At 43.5% G+C, this 18,931-nt stretch overlaps 4 protein-coding genes across 4 annotated transcripts; 2 read left to right on the top strand and 2 right to left on the bottom strand.

Moving 5' to 3' along the window:
• Positions 1-152: 152 nt before the first annotated feature.
• On the bottom strand, positions 153-4,929 carry LOC306832929 (uncharacterized protein). Its single transcript, XM_079357950.1, has 6 exons — positions 4,805-4,929; positions 4,465-4,713; positions 4,079-4,359; positions 870-891; positions 548-790; positions 153-463 (listed from the first exon to the last, which is right to left on the bottom strand). Exons 1-6 carry the CDS (start codon positions 4,811-4,813, stop codon positions 185-187), a joined length of 1,083 nt encoding a protein of 360 aa, XP_079214076.1. The 5' UTR covers positions 4,814-4,929; the 3' UTR covers positions 153-184.
• A 2,162-nt stretch (positions 4,930-7,091) lies between these two features.
• On the bottom strand, positions 7,092-8,104 carry crygm3 (crystallin, gamma M3). Its single transcript, XM_079358052.1, has 3 exons — positions 7,998-8,104; positions 7,625-7,864; positions 7,092-7,414 (listed from the first exon to the last, which is right to left on the bottom strand). Exons 1-3 carry the CDS (start codon positions 8,004-8,006, stop codon positions 7,139-7,141), a joined length of 525 nt encoding a protein of 174 aa, XP_079214178.1. The 5' UTR covers positions 8,007-8,104; the 3' UTR covers positions 7,092-7,138.
• A 1,239-nt stretch (positions 8,105-9,343) lies between these two features.
• On the top strand, positions 9,344-18,187 carry LOC306832928 (uncharacterized protein; the record flags this gene model as incomplete). Its single annotated transcript, XM_079357949.1, has 6 exons — positions 9,344-9,427; positions 9,552-9,794; positions 10,261-10,533; positions 16,548-16,610; positions 16,797-17,039; positions 17,915-18,187. The coding sequence occupies exons 1-6, from the start codon at positions 9,419-9,421 to the stop codon at positions 18,185-18,187; spliced, it is 1,104 nt and encodes a 367-aa protein (XP_079214075.1). The 5' UTR covers positions 9,344-9,418.
• LOC306833017 (gamma-crystallin S-1-like) lies at positions 13,264-14,173 on the top strand. The gene is made up of 3 exons (XM_079358053.1): positions 13,264-13,459; positions 13,537-13,779; positions 13,868-14,173. The coding sequence occupies exons 1-3, from the start codon at positions 13,451-13,453 to the stop codon at positions 14,138-14,140; spliced, it is 525 nt and encodes a 174-aa protein (XP_079214179.1). The 5' UTR covers positions 13,264-13,450; the 3' UTR covers positions 14,141-14,173.
• Positions 18,188-18,931: the final 744 nt, after the last annotated feature.

The raw sequence follows: 18,931 nt of genomic DNA, 5'->3' as shown, positions 1-18,931 counted from the left end.
CCATCTATACATCCATCCATCCATCCATCCATCCATCCATTCATCCATCCATCAATCCACCCATTGCCTATTCATAACAAGTGTTATCTCATTGACACGCCTCCATTATTGCTTTGTCCCAAAAACAACCAGAGAAATTAAATTCAGATGAGTAGAGTCAGTAAACTTTTATTTTAGAGAACATTTAGATGCAGGAGTCAGTGATGCGCTTCATGCTCTGGAACCTCATGCCGCTGGAGCCCATGTCCCTGAAGCTCCTGTACTCTCCGGGCCTCAGGTACATCATCCTGCCTCTGAAGTGGGGCTGCTCGTACATCAGCCAGTGGCCGTCCATCACGTTGCAGGACTGGCACTCGGACATGCGGTGGCGCTCCTGGATGTTGTCACAGTCGTCGCTCAGCTCCTTCATCTGGCCTCCGAAGTTCTCCCTCTCGTAGATCCTCATCCTGTACTGACCTCTGTGCTGTGGAGAGCATTTGACGCTAAATCAGATCAACCATTCAAAGGTATCTAAAGGAAATGCAATGCTGAGTAATCAATATCTTACATTGGGGATCATACGGCAAGACCTGATGCAGTCAGACATTCCCATCATGCTCATGTAGTCGGCGTACTCGCCCTTCCTCAGAAGGTACTGGTTTCCCATGTAGTTGGGACGGTCGTAGACCATGCAGCAGCCGCTCTCCACCCTGCAGGAGTGGCACCTGCTCAGGTAGGAGGTCAGCTCAGGACAGTCGCTGCTGGTCTCATAGTGACGACCCTGGAAGTTCCTGTCCTCGTAGAAGATGATCTGCAATCACAAAAACTAGCTCATGAGCTACATCTGAAATTTAAGCACCCTTTTTTAAATAATGATTCCCAGTACCTACCCTGCCCATGGTCATGATTGTGCTTGTTCCTCAGGGGAGCTGTAGCTGCTGTGTTGTACCGACGGTGGTTACAGTTACTTTTATACTTGCGCAATGTGAAAAAAAGTATGTAGGGCTTCTATTGTGCAAATCCCTGAGCCAGCAACATGGCACAGAAGCCTACGGAGCAGTCAGGGTGCTAAAGGGTTATTATCTAGCACTATGCCACTGTGTTGAAAATGCATGTACTGTATACATGCATCATTGTTGTCTGACAATAATAGGAAGCTTCTAACTGTAACTCCAGCCTGACCCCACTGGGCAGGTTGGTTGTTCCAATTACTAAACAGTAAAACACATCGAGCTAGAAATATACAGTAGAGCATGAAGCTTAAATTATACAAACATATCAGATTAAAAAAAGGAGTCGACTGTTCAAACATTTTAAAACAATGTGAACTGAGTGTGGGACTATCAAAATAAGAGCATCTTAGAATGGATGAGTTGTGGGTTATATCACACTTTACTTGGATAGACATTTTATTTCTTGTGCTTTTTTTTATAACCAAACATTTCATAACTAAACTGAAGTTACTGGTTATATTTCTGTTGTTGTGTATTGTAGCTTAAAAAATACACAAAGTAACTTTTAACTTCTCTGAATATTAACTTTGAATGAGGCTAAAACTTAATAACCTGAAATCACACTGACTGGTAATCCAATGCTCTTCTACTAAAAGGGTTTGGGGGACATAATTAACATAATTATATGCGCCGATAATACTCGATTTATTCTCCAGTTAAAGAGCAAATCGTTTGATTTTTCATTGTATTAAACCAGCAGTTCTCTTCCACCAGCAAGAGGGCGCTATATGGATTACAATAAGCATCATCACATAGTGGTCCTCAGTCTCTCTGTAGATAGTGGTCCTCAGTCTCTCTGTATTTATTTTGTCCCTTCAGTCTCTCTGTAGATAGTGGTCCTCAGTCTCTCTGTATTTATTTTGTCCCTTCAGTCTCTCTGTAGATAGTGGTCCTCAGTGTCTCTGTATTTATTTTGTCCCTTCAGTCTCTCTGTAGATAGTGGTCCTCAGTCTCTCTGTATTTATTTTGTCCCTTCAGTCTCTCTGTAGATAGTGGTCCTCAGTGTGTCTCTGTATTTATTTTGTCCCTTCAGTCTCTCTGTAGATAGTGGTCCTCAGTGTCTCTCTGTATTTATTTTGTCCCTTCAGTCTCTCTGTAGATAGTGGTCCTCAGTGTCTTTCTGTATTTATTTTGTCCCTTCAGTCTCTCTGTAGATAGTGGTCCTCAGTGTCTCTGTATTTATTTTGTCCCTTCAGTCTCTCTGTAGATAGTGGTCCTCAGTGTCTCTCTGTATTTATTTTGTCCCTTCAGTCTCTCTGTAGATAGTGGTCCTCAGTGTGTCTCTGTATTTATTTTGTCCCTTCAGTCTCTCTGTAGATAGTGGTCCTCAGTGTCACTGTATGTATTTTGTCCCTTGCGTCTCTCTGTAGATAGTGGTCCTCAGTGTCTCTGTATTTATTTTGTCCCTTCAGTCTCTCTGTAGATAGTGGTCCTCAGTGTGTCTCTGTATTTATTTTGTCCCTTCAGTCTCTCTGTAGATAGTGGTCCTCAGTGTGTCTCTGTATTTATTTTGTCCCTTCAGTCTCTCTGTAGATAGTGGTCCTCAGTGTGTCTCTGTATTTATTTTGTCCCTTCAGTCTCTCTGTAGATAGTGGTCCTCAGTGTGTCTCTGTATTTGTTTTGTCCCTTCAGTCTCTCTGTAGATAGTGGTCCTCATTGTCTCTGTATTTATTTTGTCCCTTCAGTCCCTCTGTAGATAGTGGTCCTCAGTGTCTCTGTATGTATTTTGTCCCTTCAGTCTCTCTGTAGATAGTGGTCCTCAGTGTGTCTCTGTATTTGTTTTGTCCCTTCAGTCTCTCTGTAGATAGTGGTCCTCATTGTCTCTGTATTTATTTTGTCCCTTCAGTCCCTCTGTAGATAGTGGTCCTCAGTGTCTCTGTATGTATTTTGTCCCTTCAGTCTCTCTGTAGATAGTGGTCCTCAGTGTCTCTGTATTTATTTTGTCCCTTCCGTCTCTCTGTAGATAGTGGTCCTCAGTGTCATATCCACCTGATGACATCACACATTGACCTTTAGGCTGTTTGACTTCACTTTGGGAACCACTTCCTGTTTCTGTACTTCATGACCGAAGCTTCACTCTGCAAGAAGTGCCTTACTGTATTTCAAAATAAAAGCACATAGGACGTAAAGTACTCTCAGCTTAAGACAACACAAACATTCAAAGTAAAACACTCTTTTTAAAATTTGAAATGATGAAATTTCAAACATGATTTTTATTTGATTTATTTGAAATATGATTAATTTTAATCGTTTGACAGCTCCAACAAAACAACAAGTCAAACTGTCTTGTGTGAGGAGCCTTCTGGTTGGTTGGGCTGTCTGTGTGTCTCAGTGTGACATTAAGAACACCTGGGCCCGGTCCTTAAACATCGGCACCACCTGTTGGGAGACAGGGAGAAGGAGGGAGAGATGCCGTACCTTCTCACATGCAAACACACATCAAGCTGGAGACAATAGAACGACCCAGATCCAGTTGGGCGGGGCGGGGCGGGGCGGGCGGGGTCCAGCGCACCGTGCAACACGTGGAAAATGAGGCTGAAACTAAACAGGGCCAGGGTCCAGAAATATGGACGTCCTGCACTTTGACACAACATGGTGAGATTTGAGGTCATGTGTCCAGACTTGCAGACTCCTGTGTGGTGTGCATGTTAATATTATTTAAGTTTTGGAGATTTAATGAGTTCTCTGTGTTTTTGTTATTCACCGTGATCATTTGTAGCATCGTGATTTTATTGATGTGTCTGTTTGACCTTTCATGTTTTTATCCTGCAGAATCCACTGCACACACGTCAGAGAAATCATGCACAGTCTCAGCTCATGTGTCATCTTTGAAATCCATTTTTAATGCATCATAAAAGACAAAAGACATTTCATAGATGGAAGAAGTTCAGACTTGGCTGTGGGTTACACTTATGAAAAGAGAAGCATTCAGGACGCTTCAAGTTCTTACAAATTTCTCTCTAATTATCAAGATAGCTCTTCAAGATTCCTGTTTTGTTTTTTTTACTGAATAAATAAAGAATTTAAAAGCTCTTTCTTCTTCTTTATTGATCGCTTTATTTATAGGTTAGCTCTGTTTGATGTTCTAACAAGAGTCCATGATACGCCTGATGGATCCGATCCTCATGTCCATGGGACCCATGCCCATGTCTCTCATGCTCCTGTACTCTCCGGGCCTCAGGTACATCATCCTGCCTCTGAAGTGGGGCTGCTCGTACATCAGCCAGTGGCCGTCCATCACCTGAGCGGACTGGCAGTCGGACATTCGGAGACGCTCCTGGACAGAGTCACAGTCGTCCATCACCTCGTTCATCTGGCCTCCGAAGTTCTCCTTCTCGTAGACCCTCATCCTGAAGGGTCCTCTGTGCTGTAAAGTGAAGAAGCAGCAGATTATAATGACACACTGATCCTCCTGTGTTTCACTTTTAACTGTCTTTATTTGAGGGCCCGTCACGAGTCCAGAGCTTCATACCATGGGGATCATGCGGCAGGAGCGGATGCAGTCGCTCATGGTCATCCCCATCAGGCGCTGGTTGTCGGGGTACTCGCCCCTCCTGGCCAGCATCTGGTGGCCCATGAAGTTGGGACGTTCGTAGACCATGAAGCAGCCGCTCTCCACCCTGCAGGAGTTGCAGCGGCTCAGGTAGGAGGTGAGCTCAGGACAGTCGCTGCTGGTCTCATAGGAGCGACCCTGGAAGTTCTTGTCCTCGTAGAAGATGATCTGAAAGTCAAAACAGCAGGTGAGTAAAACGTTCTTCAGCTGAAATCTTTCATAAAAGTGAGCCAAATAAAACCATAAAAAGTTCTCTTACTCTGCCCATGTTGCTGTTTAACCTGATCCCTGATTGCACTGCTGCTTCCCTCCGCTGGACGCCGTGCCACTTTTATACCCGGCATGACAGCGAGATGATGTATAGAGCCATTGTGTGGACTTTCTGACTCAGCAGCTTCAGCGTACAGGCCTATAATGTGTGTTCAATCGCTCTGTAAATGGTTATTATTCCAGACTGTATGCAGCTGGTACTGTGCCAGCTGCAGCAGGGGGGGCACACACACACACACACACACACACACATCAGCTGTGATTCTTTGTGCCGACTCGCTCGTTGTTCTTTCACTCCAGTAGTCGATCATCGGCACACACACGTTTAGTTAATATTTTTATTTGAAGGTGACGTTAACTCGTGAATAAATGTCAACAAACTGAGCCTCGTTTGTTCGGTGTTTCTGAGAGGAAGTTTTCAGGTTAAAATCTGAAAACATGAAAGTTTCTTTTTCAGAGGAAAAAACATTGTTTACCTCTCATATCAAACATTTTATCCACAGGCCGACTTCATACTGTCAGTATTTATTTAATGGGTCATTAAGCCTGTTTGAATCAGTGTGTTAAAGACACATAAAGACACATAAAGACACACAGCTTCCACTCTGCAAACAGAGACAAGAGTTTTATTTGTTTATTTTTTTTAGAGACAGGCTGGAGTCAGATTGGGATGTGCATATGCACGGGACACATGCACTCCCCCCCCGCCTATTATACAAACTAATAAATCAGCTCCTACAGGGCGCTGATGGCTGAGCGGTACAGAGGCTTTAGTCCTCCACGCAGGCCGCCCAGGTTCAAATCTGACCTGCAGCTCCTCATCTCATATAAAAGCCTTCCTTCACAAAGTATCAGATAAAATGAACCGTTCATGTAATGTGCGATGGTGCAACACTTCACGGGCTGCTCTCACTGGTTTATTTTGATTTACTGTCATAAATGTATTTGGGATTTTAAGCCTCCATTCCAGAGACAGGTCAGTGGACAGAGAGAGAGAGAGCGAGCGAGCGAGAAAGAGAGAGAGAGAGAGAGACTGCACATGTAAAGCAACATTAAAAAACAAAGTTTACATGCTGTCTTTTTAATAATCTTATGATTGAACATAAACATGTTTGCTGCATGAAATAGAAAGTCTCCCTTATTTCCTGATGTGGACAAACAGCCAATCAGCGGTGGTCTTGACCGGTCTATATTTTAAATCCAGACTCCACTCAGTCAGAGACCGAGACAAGGTCAAAATGCTTTCCATTACGATACCAAACCAAGACCTTCAGAAAGTGGTTCACAACACTCGAACTCACCTGTAATGTTCATTAAACCAGAAGAAGAATCTGTCGTGAGTGACGAGCGTGTCAATGAGCCAATCAAAGTGCCACGTTCATGATAACAGGTTCAAGACAAGCATTGATTGTCTGACAAACATTTATTAATGAAGAGTGTCGTACTTCATGTCAACACCTGATACATGTAAAGATGTCAGTAGATGTCGCTCTTGAGCTCCAGCAAAACAAACAGCTGATTGGCCACGCCTCCTCCGGAGACACGCCTCCAACCCGTCCTGCTGAAACTGAAGGAGTCTGATATGTGTCGTCTTGAAAGATGATTACTCCTGCACACATGATCATTATATTGTGTGCAGGAGATGATATTTAATTACTTTTATAGAACTTGTTTCAATTTTAATTTTCTGTTATTAAAGATTCGTTTTTAGTGCTCATCATGTATTTTACTGTGTTACTGTGTTTTACCGTGCAGCATCGGCTTTAAACAAACGATCTGAGGCCGTTTACCGTGTGCTCGTTGGGGAATCAACAGATCAGTCCTGATACATTACGTGTATTTATGAATCTGTTCCTTCGTTTGAGGATTCTGCACCTTGAAGTCTTTGTATAAATGGATGCTGGTCATCTTTAAGATATTTTCTTTCTGTCTGCATCAGAGCGACTCTTTGCATGCACGCTTAAAGTCTCTGTGGTGAAACCAGCTTTAAGTTTAAGTGAACGTTTGGAAATATTTATCCTCCATATGTGAGGAAAAATATCACATCTCCATCTCTGCTTTGTGTTTTTGAGATTAAAGAGTGAGCTTTATGAAATAACTCGGAGTGTTTGCTGAAGTGTTGGGGAGTTTAAAGACCTGGTGGCGTCGACACTCAGAGGAATATTTAGTGTGCAGTGTGACTGTTTGTAAATCATGATCCTTCAAGATCTGCAGATTCCACCTAAAAAGACTCGAGAGAAGCCGTCTTCTAAATGACGAACGACAACAACGACATGTTTGATTTACTCGTTTTATTCATTCACTTATTGCTTTTTTTTCTGTTTCAGCAGGAATCCACGATGCGCCTGGCGGAGCTGAGTCTGATGCCGCTGTAGCCCACCTCTCGGGGGCTCCGGTACTCTCCGGGCCTCAGGTACATCATCCTGCCTCTGAAGTGGGGCTGCTCGTACATCAGCCAGTGACCGTCCATCACGTTGCAGGACTGGCAGTCAGTCATGCGGTAGCGGTCCTGGATGTTGTCACAGTCGTCCATCAGCTCGTGGCTCTGGCCCTGGAAGTTCTCCCTCTCGAAAATCCTCATCCTGTAAGAGCCTCTGTGCTGTGGATCGATTCACAAAGAGGGTTTAGAATCTGCTGCTGTGAAAAAGTGCTGGACACCCGAGGGTGCTGAAATTTATCGTCTTTCTCCTCCAACCTTAAATTTAATAGCAAAGCAAGAAAATAAATGAAAGTAGCACTGAACCCCAGGACTGAGACATGACACGACTGATCATATCACCAATCATTTATCTTTTAAATATTTGCAAACCTGAGGAATTAGACGGCAGGATCGGATCGAGTCACTCATGCCCATAGTGGTGTAATCAGAGTACTCCCCCCTCTTCAGGAAGTACTGGTTCCCCATGTAGTTGGGGCGGTCGTAGACCATGAAGCAGCCGCTCTCCACCCTGCAGGAGGTACACCTGTTCAGGTAGGAGGTCATGTCGGAGCAGTCGCTCATGCACTCATAGGAGCGACCCTGGAAGTTCCTGTCCTCGTAGAAGATGATCTGTTGGAAGAAAACAGCAGATTATGTTTTCTTTTAAAAACTGAACTGATTTATTTCACATGTCCGTCTGGTGTGATTGTAGAGTTTCTTCTGCACATCACAAAGCGTGTCCTCTGGTTGCTTCTCTACATACCTTGCCCATGTTTGTCGATCTGTGTTTGTGGGAAACTGTCCAACGACCTGCAGCTGCCAGCTGCCTTTTATACTTTATACCCGCTGTAACAGGGTTTTGTCATTCAAATGATGTGGAAGCTGATGAATAAGCAGCTCTGCGATCGCTGTTAATTTCATTTATGCCATCATGATCCAGAACAAAGGGAGGGGAAATGGTTGGAAGACAGAGGGGAAGGGAGAGGAGGGAGGTGCAGATTCTCTCAGACAGACAAAGTTTTATCACGGTCACATCAATCTCAAATCTCGGATGGATTTGTGATGCTTTGTTTGGATGCAACCTTATAGGTCAGATCATTGATGTTTTTAGAAGAAGGATGACATACTTTTAGGTTTATTTTGCATCCCTCAACACGTCATTTTATCACAAAGATCCTCTGCAGCTTCTCAGATTTAGATAATAAATAAATGTGCAACAAAATACTTCAAAATAATAAAATAATCCTTGTTTCTTATAACTATGTGTTGATGTGTTGACCTTGGAGGTGATGGATGCATGCCTAAGTTACTATTTCCCATTTATTACTTATATAACTGAACATGTGTTCATAATGGGCGAAATCGACAATGTTGTCCATCAGATTAAAAAATATATATTATGTAAGTTGTTTTTTGTGATGGGTAAGAATCCATCCTGTAAGAATCCGTCCAATCACATCCTCAAGCAACGTTTTAAGAGACAACACATGAACGTATCCTGGAGTCCTGAAGGTCGTTTGTTCAGTCCTGTAAACCACAACAATCCAGACTGAATCAGGCCTCACGCTGATGTGCATCCTGACCGAGCACAAGTCAGAAAAACAAACAACCCACAACGAGACTTAAAGATGCTAAGGAAGGTTCAATCAAACAGATCCAACGGCTCCTTTTCTGAGAATCTGTAACGAAGAACAAACTCGTCTCTCGTGTCGAGCACGAAGCACTCAAGAGTGAAATGAGGAATCTTTGACTTTCAACACCTGTTATTAGAGATCAAATAATTGCACGTGACTTTCCCTACATGATGCTATTCTGTGGTCACATTCTGCAAAAATACAGCATGAAGATCGTTGACCAAATGATGTCTTATCACACACAAAAAGACAACTTCTGACAGAATATAAATAACCATTTATTGCATCAGAAATCCATGGAAACAATCCTCACTTTTATCAGTAAGCATGGCTGTTGGCTTAACTTTTGTTTTATGTCAGTTTAGGAAATTCTTTGATAGAGGCTATCACATGAGGACAAAGGGAAATCAAACTTGACCAAACCGTTTTGCTGATATGCAAATCAAACTAATTTAGATGACAAAGGCTTCCCCAGATCTGCACATTCTGCATTTCGATATAAACCACAACACAGCTGCAGCTGGGTGGGAGGCAAGCGACACCAACAACAATGGGGAAGGTAAGGAGCAAATGCTGCTTTTTTCCAAGAGGTTTTCAAGATCTCTAGAGCCAGCTGTTCAAGAGTAGAGCTGAATGTCTGAAAGATAGTTTACCAGGGTTTGTCTCTGCTTCCTTCCATTCAGATCACATTCTTCGAGGATAAGAATTTCCAGGGGCGGTGCTATGACTGCAGCACCGACTGCCCTGACTTGCGCTCGTACTTCAGCCGCTGCAACTCCGTCAAGGTGGAGAGTGGCTGCTGGGTTTTGTACGAGCATCCAAACTACACTGGCAACCAGTACATCCTGAGCCCAGGAGAGTACCCTGATCAGAAGCAGTGGATGGGATTCAACGACAGCATCAAGTCATGTCGCTCCATCAAAAATGTAAGCTAGAACAAAAGATATCATCAATGATTTTCTGGCTCAAGTAGGAATATTTTTGATGCACCTGTTTCCTGAACCTGGGGACAACTGACTACACCGTGGGTCAACACGTTTTTAATAGAAGAGAGTCAAACTGGTTAGTTTATATAAAATTCTGGGTTATGTCAGGATTTCTCAACTTTTCCGAGTTTGTATGAGTGTTTCCAGCGCCAGTAAAATACCAGCGAGTACACCAACCAAGCAGTAATCAGTCAAAGGCTAACAGAGAAAAAGGAGAGATAAAAGGCTCATGATTTGGCAGCAGAGTGCTGTCAATGCCCATTCACATCAAAAACTGAAGGATAGGACAACAGCCAAGACGAGTATTAGTGGAGGTGATGAGGAGCAGCGTGGGGAATAAGTACAATGTGGCAGATACTAAATACTAATGTTGTTCATCTTTTTTTTATTTCTGAACTCTAATAAGGTTTACGGAAAGTCCTGGAAGATCAAATTCTACGAAAAGCAGGATTTCGGAGGAAAAGCTGCAGAGTGCGTCGATGATTGCCCATCGGTGTACGAGACCTTCAAGTTCCGGGAGTTTAACTCCTGTGTGGTAACCGACGGAGCGTGGGTTCTGTACGAGCAGCCGAACTACCACGGACACCAGTACTTCCTGGAGCGTGGAGAGTACCACAGCTACACAGACTGGGGCGCCACCTCCCCAGCTGTGGGATCCTTCCGGAGGATCAGAGAGTTCTAGAACTACGGCGACCATCCGGCGTTCACGGCTGACAAAGGCCAGCGGAGTCGGCAGAAACCCGGAACCTTAGGACACGAGTTCTAGAAGAAAATTCCAACATCCATGGAATTCCAAATTCATTTAAAAGCCAACAGCTCCAGAGTCCAGATGCAAGTAAAGTCTCGGACTGTTAAGAAAGTTCCTGAACCCTTTAGAGAACTTAATGTTCCAGAACGCTAAGATCTGCAGAACCCTTCAGCCTTCCAATGTTCCCTCTTCCCAAATCCAGAGTGTTGTACTCAAAATGAATAAAAGCATGTTTTCCCTATCATTGTTGTCCCTTTTGATTGATATCACAACAACAACAGCGTTCTTTTCCATTAGAACACTACTGCAGTCTGTTCAACAGAAAAGGTCCCCAACTCTTATTACTCCTAATGACCAACCTCAGATTTCTGACCCATCAGCAGTCACGCTGTTATGAAATGGGAGTGCAAGATAACTGATGGGATGTATTTCAAATGTTTTTCATCAGATATCTATGGCATATCAATACACAGTCACTTAGTGAACAACAAAGATTACAGGACAGGCCAACATTTGGAATGAAATTTAAATATAGACTCCCCTTTGTGTACCATGCCACACAAAGGGTTATTATTCCTGCAGGACATTTTTATCTGGACCAACAGACAAACATTCACGAGTACAGACAACGCCCAAATGATGGGCCTTTTTGAAACATTCAGTAGAAGATTGGTATAATGGATTTTGAGATGTCAGGGATGTAGGAAGAGGAGGTCATCCATTAGGCTGGTCTAAAGGCCGGGCAGAGGGAGACTCATGGAAGGGGGTGTTTTCTCAGGGATCATTCTGCCAAGATTATACTAACACTCAGGACAGGCATATGCCAAGTTAAAAATGAAGGAAGGAGGTGGGTGAATGGGAGAGAGAAGGGGAAGGGAGGGTGGGTCAAAGAATGGAGACAGAGTGGGATGTTTACTGAAGGTTTCAGTAAGCGTGTCAGGTGGTTGAAGCTGTGGTTTAAGTAAGTTAGTAAGTAAATTTTATTTATATAGCACTTTTCGCGTGCAGAGACCACAAAGTGCTTCACAAACAAAGTTAAAACATCACACGCAATATACAGACAGTACAAAAATCATAGCAGCCCTAAAAGAGACTAATTAAAAGCCTGGACAAATAAAAACGTCTTCAGTTGACTCTTGAAAGAGTCAACTGAATCAATTGAGCACAAAGATGGCGGAAGTTCATTCCAGAGGCTCGGAGCAACAACTTGGAAAGACCGGTCACCTCTAGTGCGATAATGAGCTCGAGGGACCTTCATCAGGTTCTGATCCATAGACCTCAGCGCCCCCACAGGAGCCTAAGGCTGGATCAGATCACTAAGGTAAGAGGGAGCCTGACCATGTAGGGCTCTGAAAGCCAGAACCAGGATTTTGAACCTGAACCTAAAGGACACTGGCAGCCAGTGAAGTTCTTTCAGAACAGGGGATATGTGGGTCCTCCTATTTGTGCGGGTCAGAATTCTTGCTGCAGAATTTTGAATTAATTGGAGTTTCGAGAGCTCTTTCTTGTTTAGACAGGAAGTGTGTTGTTTGTGGTCCTGACCACACCCCTGAAGTTAATGCATTAACTCCATATGTTGAAAACTGAACCAACAATTAGCTAAATTAATTAACATAATTATTTAATACCTAGATGTAAAAACCCATGTGACTTTGAGTCCCATTTTTCAAGCTATCTTACTTCCAGGCCAAAATCATTTCATGAAGTTACTAATCAAGCAAAACAAAGACGAGTCCTACATGGTCAACGGACTTGAGCTGGTATAGCGTTTTTACTCTGCATGTCACGTTCACACACATACAGTAGATGTTGCTATGTGAAGTAACCATCACACTTACACACCGCCAGCGCTTCACAACTAGGGGCTTAGTGAACACATTGGACATGTTGCTCCAGGAGCTGGGGATCAAACCTTTGACCCTCCAGTTGAGAAATGACTAACTCTTGCAATAAGCCACAGCCAAGCACCAAGCTACACGGGAGCTAGGGGGCGCTATAGACCCATCACAAATCTGTATAGCCCCAGTTAAGCCCCCTCATGTATTTTGTTAGTTTTGTTTTCTTTTAGAATAAAGTGTGAAAACAAGACCACAGCCTTCAATCTAATATTCAAATATATAATTTCCTGCAACTTTGCCAAGACTTTCTGAGTGAGGTTGCCAAACCAGGACACAGACTTATTTAGGACAGACGGACGTTGACGCACCTTTAGCTTTGAGAGAATTCAAACAGCTCTTATCAAGGACGCCACTCAGATGCTTCTGGGTGATTTCATTCAGTTAGGAATCATTCTAAGACTAAAAAGACAATTCGAGTGCAACCAGGGAAGTATGCATGGACAATCAGGGGTAACGGGACACAGGTGGGCACAATCAGGATCGGGACCTTAAAAGAAAAACGGAGACAAATCCAGAGACAAGGTGAAACAGGACATGACAATAATACTCAAATAAATGGAGAGACACCATGACCTCTGGTAACTTTAGTGGTTGTGTCAGCTTCAAGAAGTTGAGTCCAACCAGAACCTTCAAATGAGAAGCCAGTTGTTAGCAGAGTCAGCAGCCTGAGGTCTACACAAGAGCCTAATATAAAAGTGCATCAACAAAAACGTATTTATCGCAGTGTTTTTGGACGGAGCAGTGGTTTAAATACACTTGGCACTGATAAAAACAACCATTGTGTGCTGAACGGCAATTCAGTGAGTTAGAACAATGGGCAGAGTCTAGATGAAATTCGAATTGTAATAATGGTTGCACGCACTGCTAAGCATGCATTTGATAGTATTGTCTCTGGCATCTATAAAGAGTACTGTGTTTGTTACTGAATCTAGTACATTAAAGCGCCACAGATGGAGAAGGTGAGAATATGAACAAGAGGTGAAACATTTAGTGCAGCAGACATAGATGCTATTTGTTTGTCTCTATCCCTTTCTAGATTGTGTTCTTCGAGGACCGGGACTTCCAAGGAAAGTCCTATGACTGCAAAGGGGACTCAGCCGACCTGCACGGCTACATCCACCGATGCAACTCGGTCAAGGTAGAAGGAGGCTGGTGGGTTCTGTATGAGCGAAACAACTACACGGGCTACCAGTATATTGTTGGTCCAGGGGAGTACAATGACTACCGCCGCTGGATGGGCTTCAATGATTGTGTCAGATCCTGCAGGATCATCAAATGTGTAAGTCATCAAACAAGCTGGAACAGTTCCACAAGCTTTCTTTTTAATGTTTGACTTGAACTTGTGTTTTCTGCTGTTTTGGTTTCAGGCCATAGGGCCGTACAAGCTGAAGCTCTTTGACCGACCAAACTTTGGAGGACAATCCTTCGATCTGACAGAAAATGTGAAGTCTGTCCAGGAGAAATGGCTCCGACAAGAAGTGCAGTCCTGCAAGGTCCTCGGAGGCTCCTGGGTCTTCTTTGAACACCCCAACTTCTGTGGTCGCCAGTACCTGCTGGAGAAAGGGGATTACCCACACTACTCAGAGTGGGGAGCTCTGAAAGCAGTCGTGGGCTCCATCAGAAGAATTCTGCAGTTGTGATGTAGATTATTGCAATAAACCTCTTTGATGCTGTTTGTCTTTGCTTGTTTGCTTCTACTGCAGAATAAAAACAAATATAATACATTATCTTTTGTGGCAAAACATTAGCTAGGATTTTCTGGCACAACTTCATCAACTACCAAGGTGCATGAAGAGTGAAAGGCTTAAAGAGTTAACAAAGAAAAAACTCCACAGCAGCACTTTCAGTATGAAGGTCGACTTTATTACCAATTTAGGCCGACACCCTCCGACCTTGTAGCTTTTATCCTCATGGACAGTTGGATGACTTGGAAGAAGATTTTGGTAACACTTTAACAAAATCTTCTCCCGAGATTAAAGCGCCGCAAATCTAAGTTGGTAGTTCAGGTAAAACACCAACAAACCTGGTGTCACAGGTGATTCTAGAGTCAGTTTGGGCCTGAGGTAAAAATCAAGTGATCATCACCAACAAGTGATCATCACCAACAAGTGTTCATCACCAACAAGTGATCATCACCAACAAGTGTTCATCACCAACAAGTGTTCATCACCAACAAGTGATCATCACCAACAAGTGATCATCACCAACAAGTGTTCATCACCAACAAGTGATCATCACCAACAAGTGTTCATCACCAACAAGTGTTCATCACCAACAAGTGATCATCACCAACAAGTGATCATCACCAACAAGTGTTCATCACCAACAAGTGTTCATCACCATCAAGTGTTCATCACCATCTCTGTGTCCTGACGTTTAATCCTCATTTTGTTCTTGACAGATTCTTCCTCTTCATCTTTCTTTGCAGTCTTTCGTTGATAAACGTTTGTTTTTACAGCTTTAACGAGGCAACAGAAACAAGTGTTGTCAGATGGGGCCCCATTAGGGAGGTTTCCTAATGTCACTGCATAATTTTCTAGGTCCTACAAGTTATTCCAATCCCACTCAAAAGTGAAACAAACACAAACTGGAGGTTTGATGGAACAAAAAACAAAGAGTGATTTACTAAATGTTATTAATTTCATAATGCTTTTTTTCCCTTTGAAATAAACTATTTTTGAAGATTTGATCCAATCGATTATTGACAAAGTTGGTTCAAAATAAATCCTGAATCTGGGGATCGTCGGTGGCGCAGTGGCAGGGCGCGCGATCCCATGTATTGAGGCTATAGTCCTCGCGCGCGGGCGGCCCGGGTTCGCGTCCGGCCTGTGGCCCATTTCCCGCATGTCTCTCCCCACTCTCTCTCCCCCTTTCCGACTCTATCCACTGTCCTCCCTCTATAATAAAGGCATAAAAGGCCCAAAAATAAATCTTAAAAAAAAATAAATAAATAAATCCTGAATCTGATTATGAACAATGGTCTGATAAAACAATGATAAAAGAGGTGATACCTGGTCCAAACAGCAGCAGTGGTAGATGTAAGAGGGCTGGGAATTCCTTCAAACTCAGATTTGAAGGAATTTCCTGAGGGAGTCATCCCAAAGGATCAATAAAGTTTAGTCTAAGTCTAAGTCTAAGTCTTGTAATAATAGACTTTAAGACTAAATAAGGTGAACCAATAAAGTCATTTTGCAATCGACACTATCTGAAGCGATAACAAATATCAAAGTAATATTTGTAAGATTAAAAGAAACAGAAATGTTGGGAGAGTAACTGTGTGCATGTGTGAGCGTGTAAAAAGTCCAGTTTGGGACGTCTGCTCGTCTCAGGTAACCATGTAGTGACAGTCCCACTTATATGATGCATTCAGGTGCTCCTCAGATGGTCCCAGTTTCAGAATTGTGAAGACGTTCTTCCCACTTCAGTTTCTTTTTTACGTGCTTTCAGTTTGGAAACTTTGAATCTTGTAACAACAACAACAAACAACGTGAACGCTATGAAGAAGATTTACAAGTTTACAAGTTGTTGTTCAGCTGTATTTTTCTAATCTTAAACTCGGTAATGCTCTCTGAACAGTTCCATAGTTCTACTCTAAACTGAAACACAGCTTTGTTTTAATTAACCTTTGGATTGGATCAAACCTGGAGACCCTGGAGAGAGAGTGGTCAGCTGACTCAGGTGTGGATGTAGACAGAGGGCGGGGCATGACGCTCTGCATGCACCTGTCTCCTGCCTCACAGATGGTACAGACGCTCCAAGTGGCCACAAGCCAACGTCAGCCCTCCGCCTCACTTGCTGCTGCAGAGGAGACAGTTTAATTGGATCAATAAAAATCATTTCTGGAAGGATGCAGATCAAAAGGTCAGCGGCTGCAGGCGTGAGTAAACACTTTTTAAAACAATTGCAGCATCAGCATTCGTGCAGGTATAACTGCTGAGGCAATTAAAATGACAATGATGGACCTGGCACAGTGCACTTCAGTGTGACCACATACACTGTATATATAAATCTGGACCAGGCCTGCAGGCAATACTGTGCATGTGAAAGGTGGGATTAGCAGGCAGTTATCAAACATTGGTGCGAGGCCCTGACATGGAGCGTGTGGGAAAGGTAGGAAAAACTGCAGCAGCACCCTCAACCTCATCAGGCATCAATGATGTCTTCATTTCTTGAGTTCTTACCCTTCTTTAAGTCATGCTAGATTACTGCTCCTCACTTGGAGCTGGGTTCTGTTGGATGCAGTACAGTCTCCATGTTGTTTGAAATATCCTGAGACTGTACGTTTTCCTCTTCCAGATTGTGTTTTACGAAGACAAAAACTTCCAGGGTCGTTTTTACGAGTGCAGCAGTGACTGTCCTGAACTGAACACCCACTTCAGCCGCTGTAACTCCATCCGTGTGGAGAGCGGCGCCTGGGTCCTCTTCGAGAGACCGAACTACCTGGGCTACCAGTACATCCTGACCAGAGGAGAGTACCCAGACTTCCAGCGCTGGAATGGCTACAACGACAGCATCCGGTCCTGCAGGCTGATACGTTACGTAAGTTCAATCAGATGAGATGAGAGGAGACCTCAGAGCTTCCATACAACATGCTCAGGGAAGTCTACAAGCTGCACTGCTTCATTAACCCAGCAACATGTTAAAGACTGCCGGATTAACCCAACATCAAGAGGAAACCCTGAGTGAATCCAATCCTAACCCTTTAACTCCTCTAATAACAGTTAACCATTCTATGGTTATGTTTGTCAGCATGTTGTTAATAACTTAGAGTCAGTCTTTTGCAAGAAAACTGCAGAAACAGTGATGTGTTTCTTTATGAATGAATTGTAATTGTGCTCTTGATGTCGAGATGCAGACTCATTGTGCACACCGTGGTCTGCTTGGTTAAGGACTGTGTCATCTGCATGTCAGGTATCAAAGTGACTAGTTTGTAAATGTGTCCTTTTGGCTTCTTTCAAGTCCTTCGTGTGAGTGGAAACGTTTTTTAACCTTTGATACTTCTAAGTTTGGGGAATGATGCAGAATAACCACGAGACCAAAAAGCTCCCTCAAATTCTCCAGACTGTAAGTTTGTGTCTCAGCCTGCACACGTTTGCACACATTGAGCTCCTGTTGCAGTTTAAAATGTGCCTGCTTGGGGGCCCGAGGCCAGCAGGGGCCCGTTGCCTGCCTTGCCTGTTGACAAGCAGGGACCAAACTCCAGATATCTGATGGGGTCTCTGCAGAGAGCGACTGGTGTTCCTCATGCTGCTGATTACCTGTCCACAGGTCTGCAGCACTGCTGGAGACAGAAAGCAAGCTTGAGTGACGTGTAAAATGCAGAAGGGCTTCAAAGAGCCAAAGAGCCCCTTCAACATCAAATAAACTGTGATGTCTTATTAATTATTGCTAAACCCCTGATCTTTGTCTTGCAGGTTTCTGGCATGTTCACAATCCGTATCTTCGAGCGACCTGACTTTGCAGGTCAGATGTTGGAGTTCACAGAGGATCTGAGCAACCTGCCTGACCACTGGCACGTCAACGAGGTCCACTCTGCTCAGGTGAAGGACGGCGCCTGGGTCTTCTACGAGCTTCCAAACTTCCGTGGCCGGCAGTACCTGCTGGAAAGAGGAGAGTATCGCCGCTTCACGGAGTGGGCCGCCATGAACCCCAACGTCGGCTCCTTCCGCCGCGTCCGGAGCTTCTAGACTCTCCTCTTTAGTTTGTCTTTAACATAAGTGTTGTTTGGAGATTTAATAAAAGACAAGGTGCTCGGTATGTTCCTCCTTACATGTTCTGGTTTTGTATTTGATTGATGTTTATCAGATCAAATGTTGTGCGAGTTAATAAATGAAGACGATCTGAATCCCTCCCAGTGAAATCTTTCCATTCAGCTGAACAGATGAACCTCTTTGCTGAGGAAACACTCAGATTTAAAAGCTGTATAAATAAATGAAAACATAATTATTATAACCACAGACATGAGCTGTCTGGATTCGTTCTGCTGATCACATTTAAAGAAATTATGAGAAATCATAATCTTTCTATATTTGAAAGAAATGAGTCATTACAATTTAGGTTTAAAGGACCAATCAGAGAGCTGCTCTCTTCCTGTGTGATCAATCAGCCAATCAGAGCGCTGCTCTCTTCCTGTGTGATCATGAAGGAAACCTGCTGTGTTGAAGCTTCTCTGACAACAATGCAGCAGCCAGTATGTCCTCCTTCTAACTTTAGATTCTGCTCCTGAATGCTCTGGATCTGATTGGACCAGAGAAGGTAGGCGGGGCTTTGAAGGCCGTTTTGGACGCCCCTGGGTTTGCCAGATATGAGAGCAGTTATCAGGTAAACAGGTGTTGCAGCGATGGAAGCGGGCAAGAGTTTAGAATTTACTGCAGTACCAATTTTAAACACTAGGGGTCAGAGTTACAGACTGCTCCTTTAACGTGTGTGTT

This window comes from Symphodus melops (assembly GCF_947650265.1).
Source record: "Symphodus melops genome assembly, chromosome: 12".
Classification (NCBI taxonomy): Eukaryota; Metazoa; Chordata; class Actinopteri; order Labriformes; family Labridae; genus Symphodus; species Symphodus melops.
Note: the sequence above shows the minus strand (reverse complement) of the source record. Positions and strands in the feature narration are given on the sequence as shown.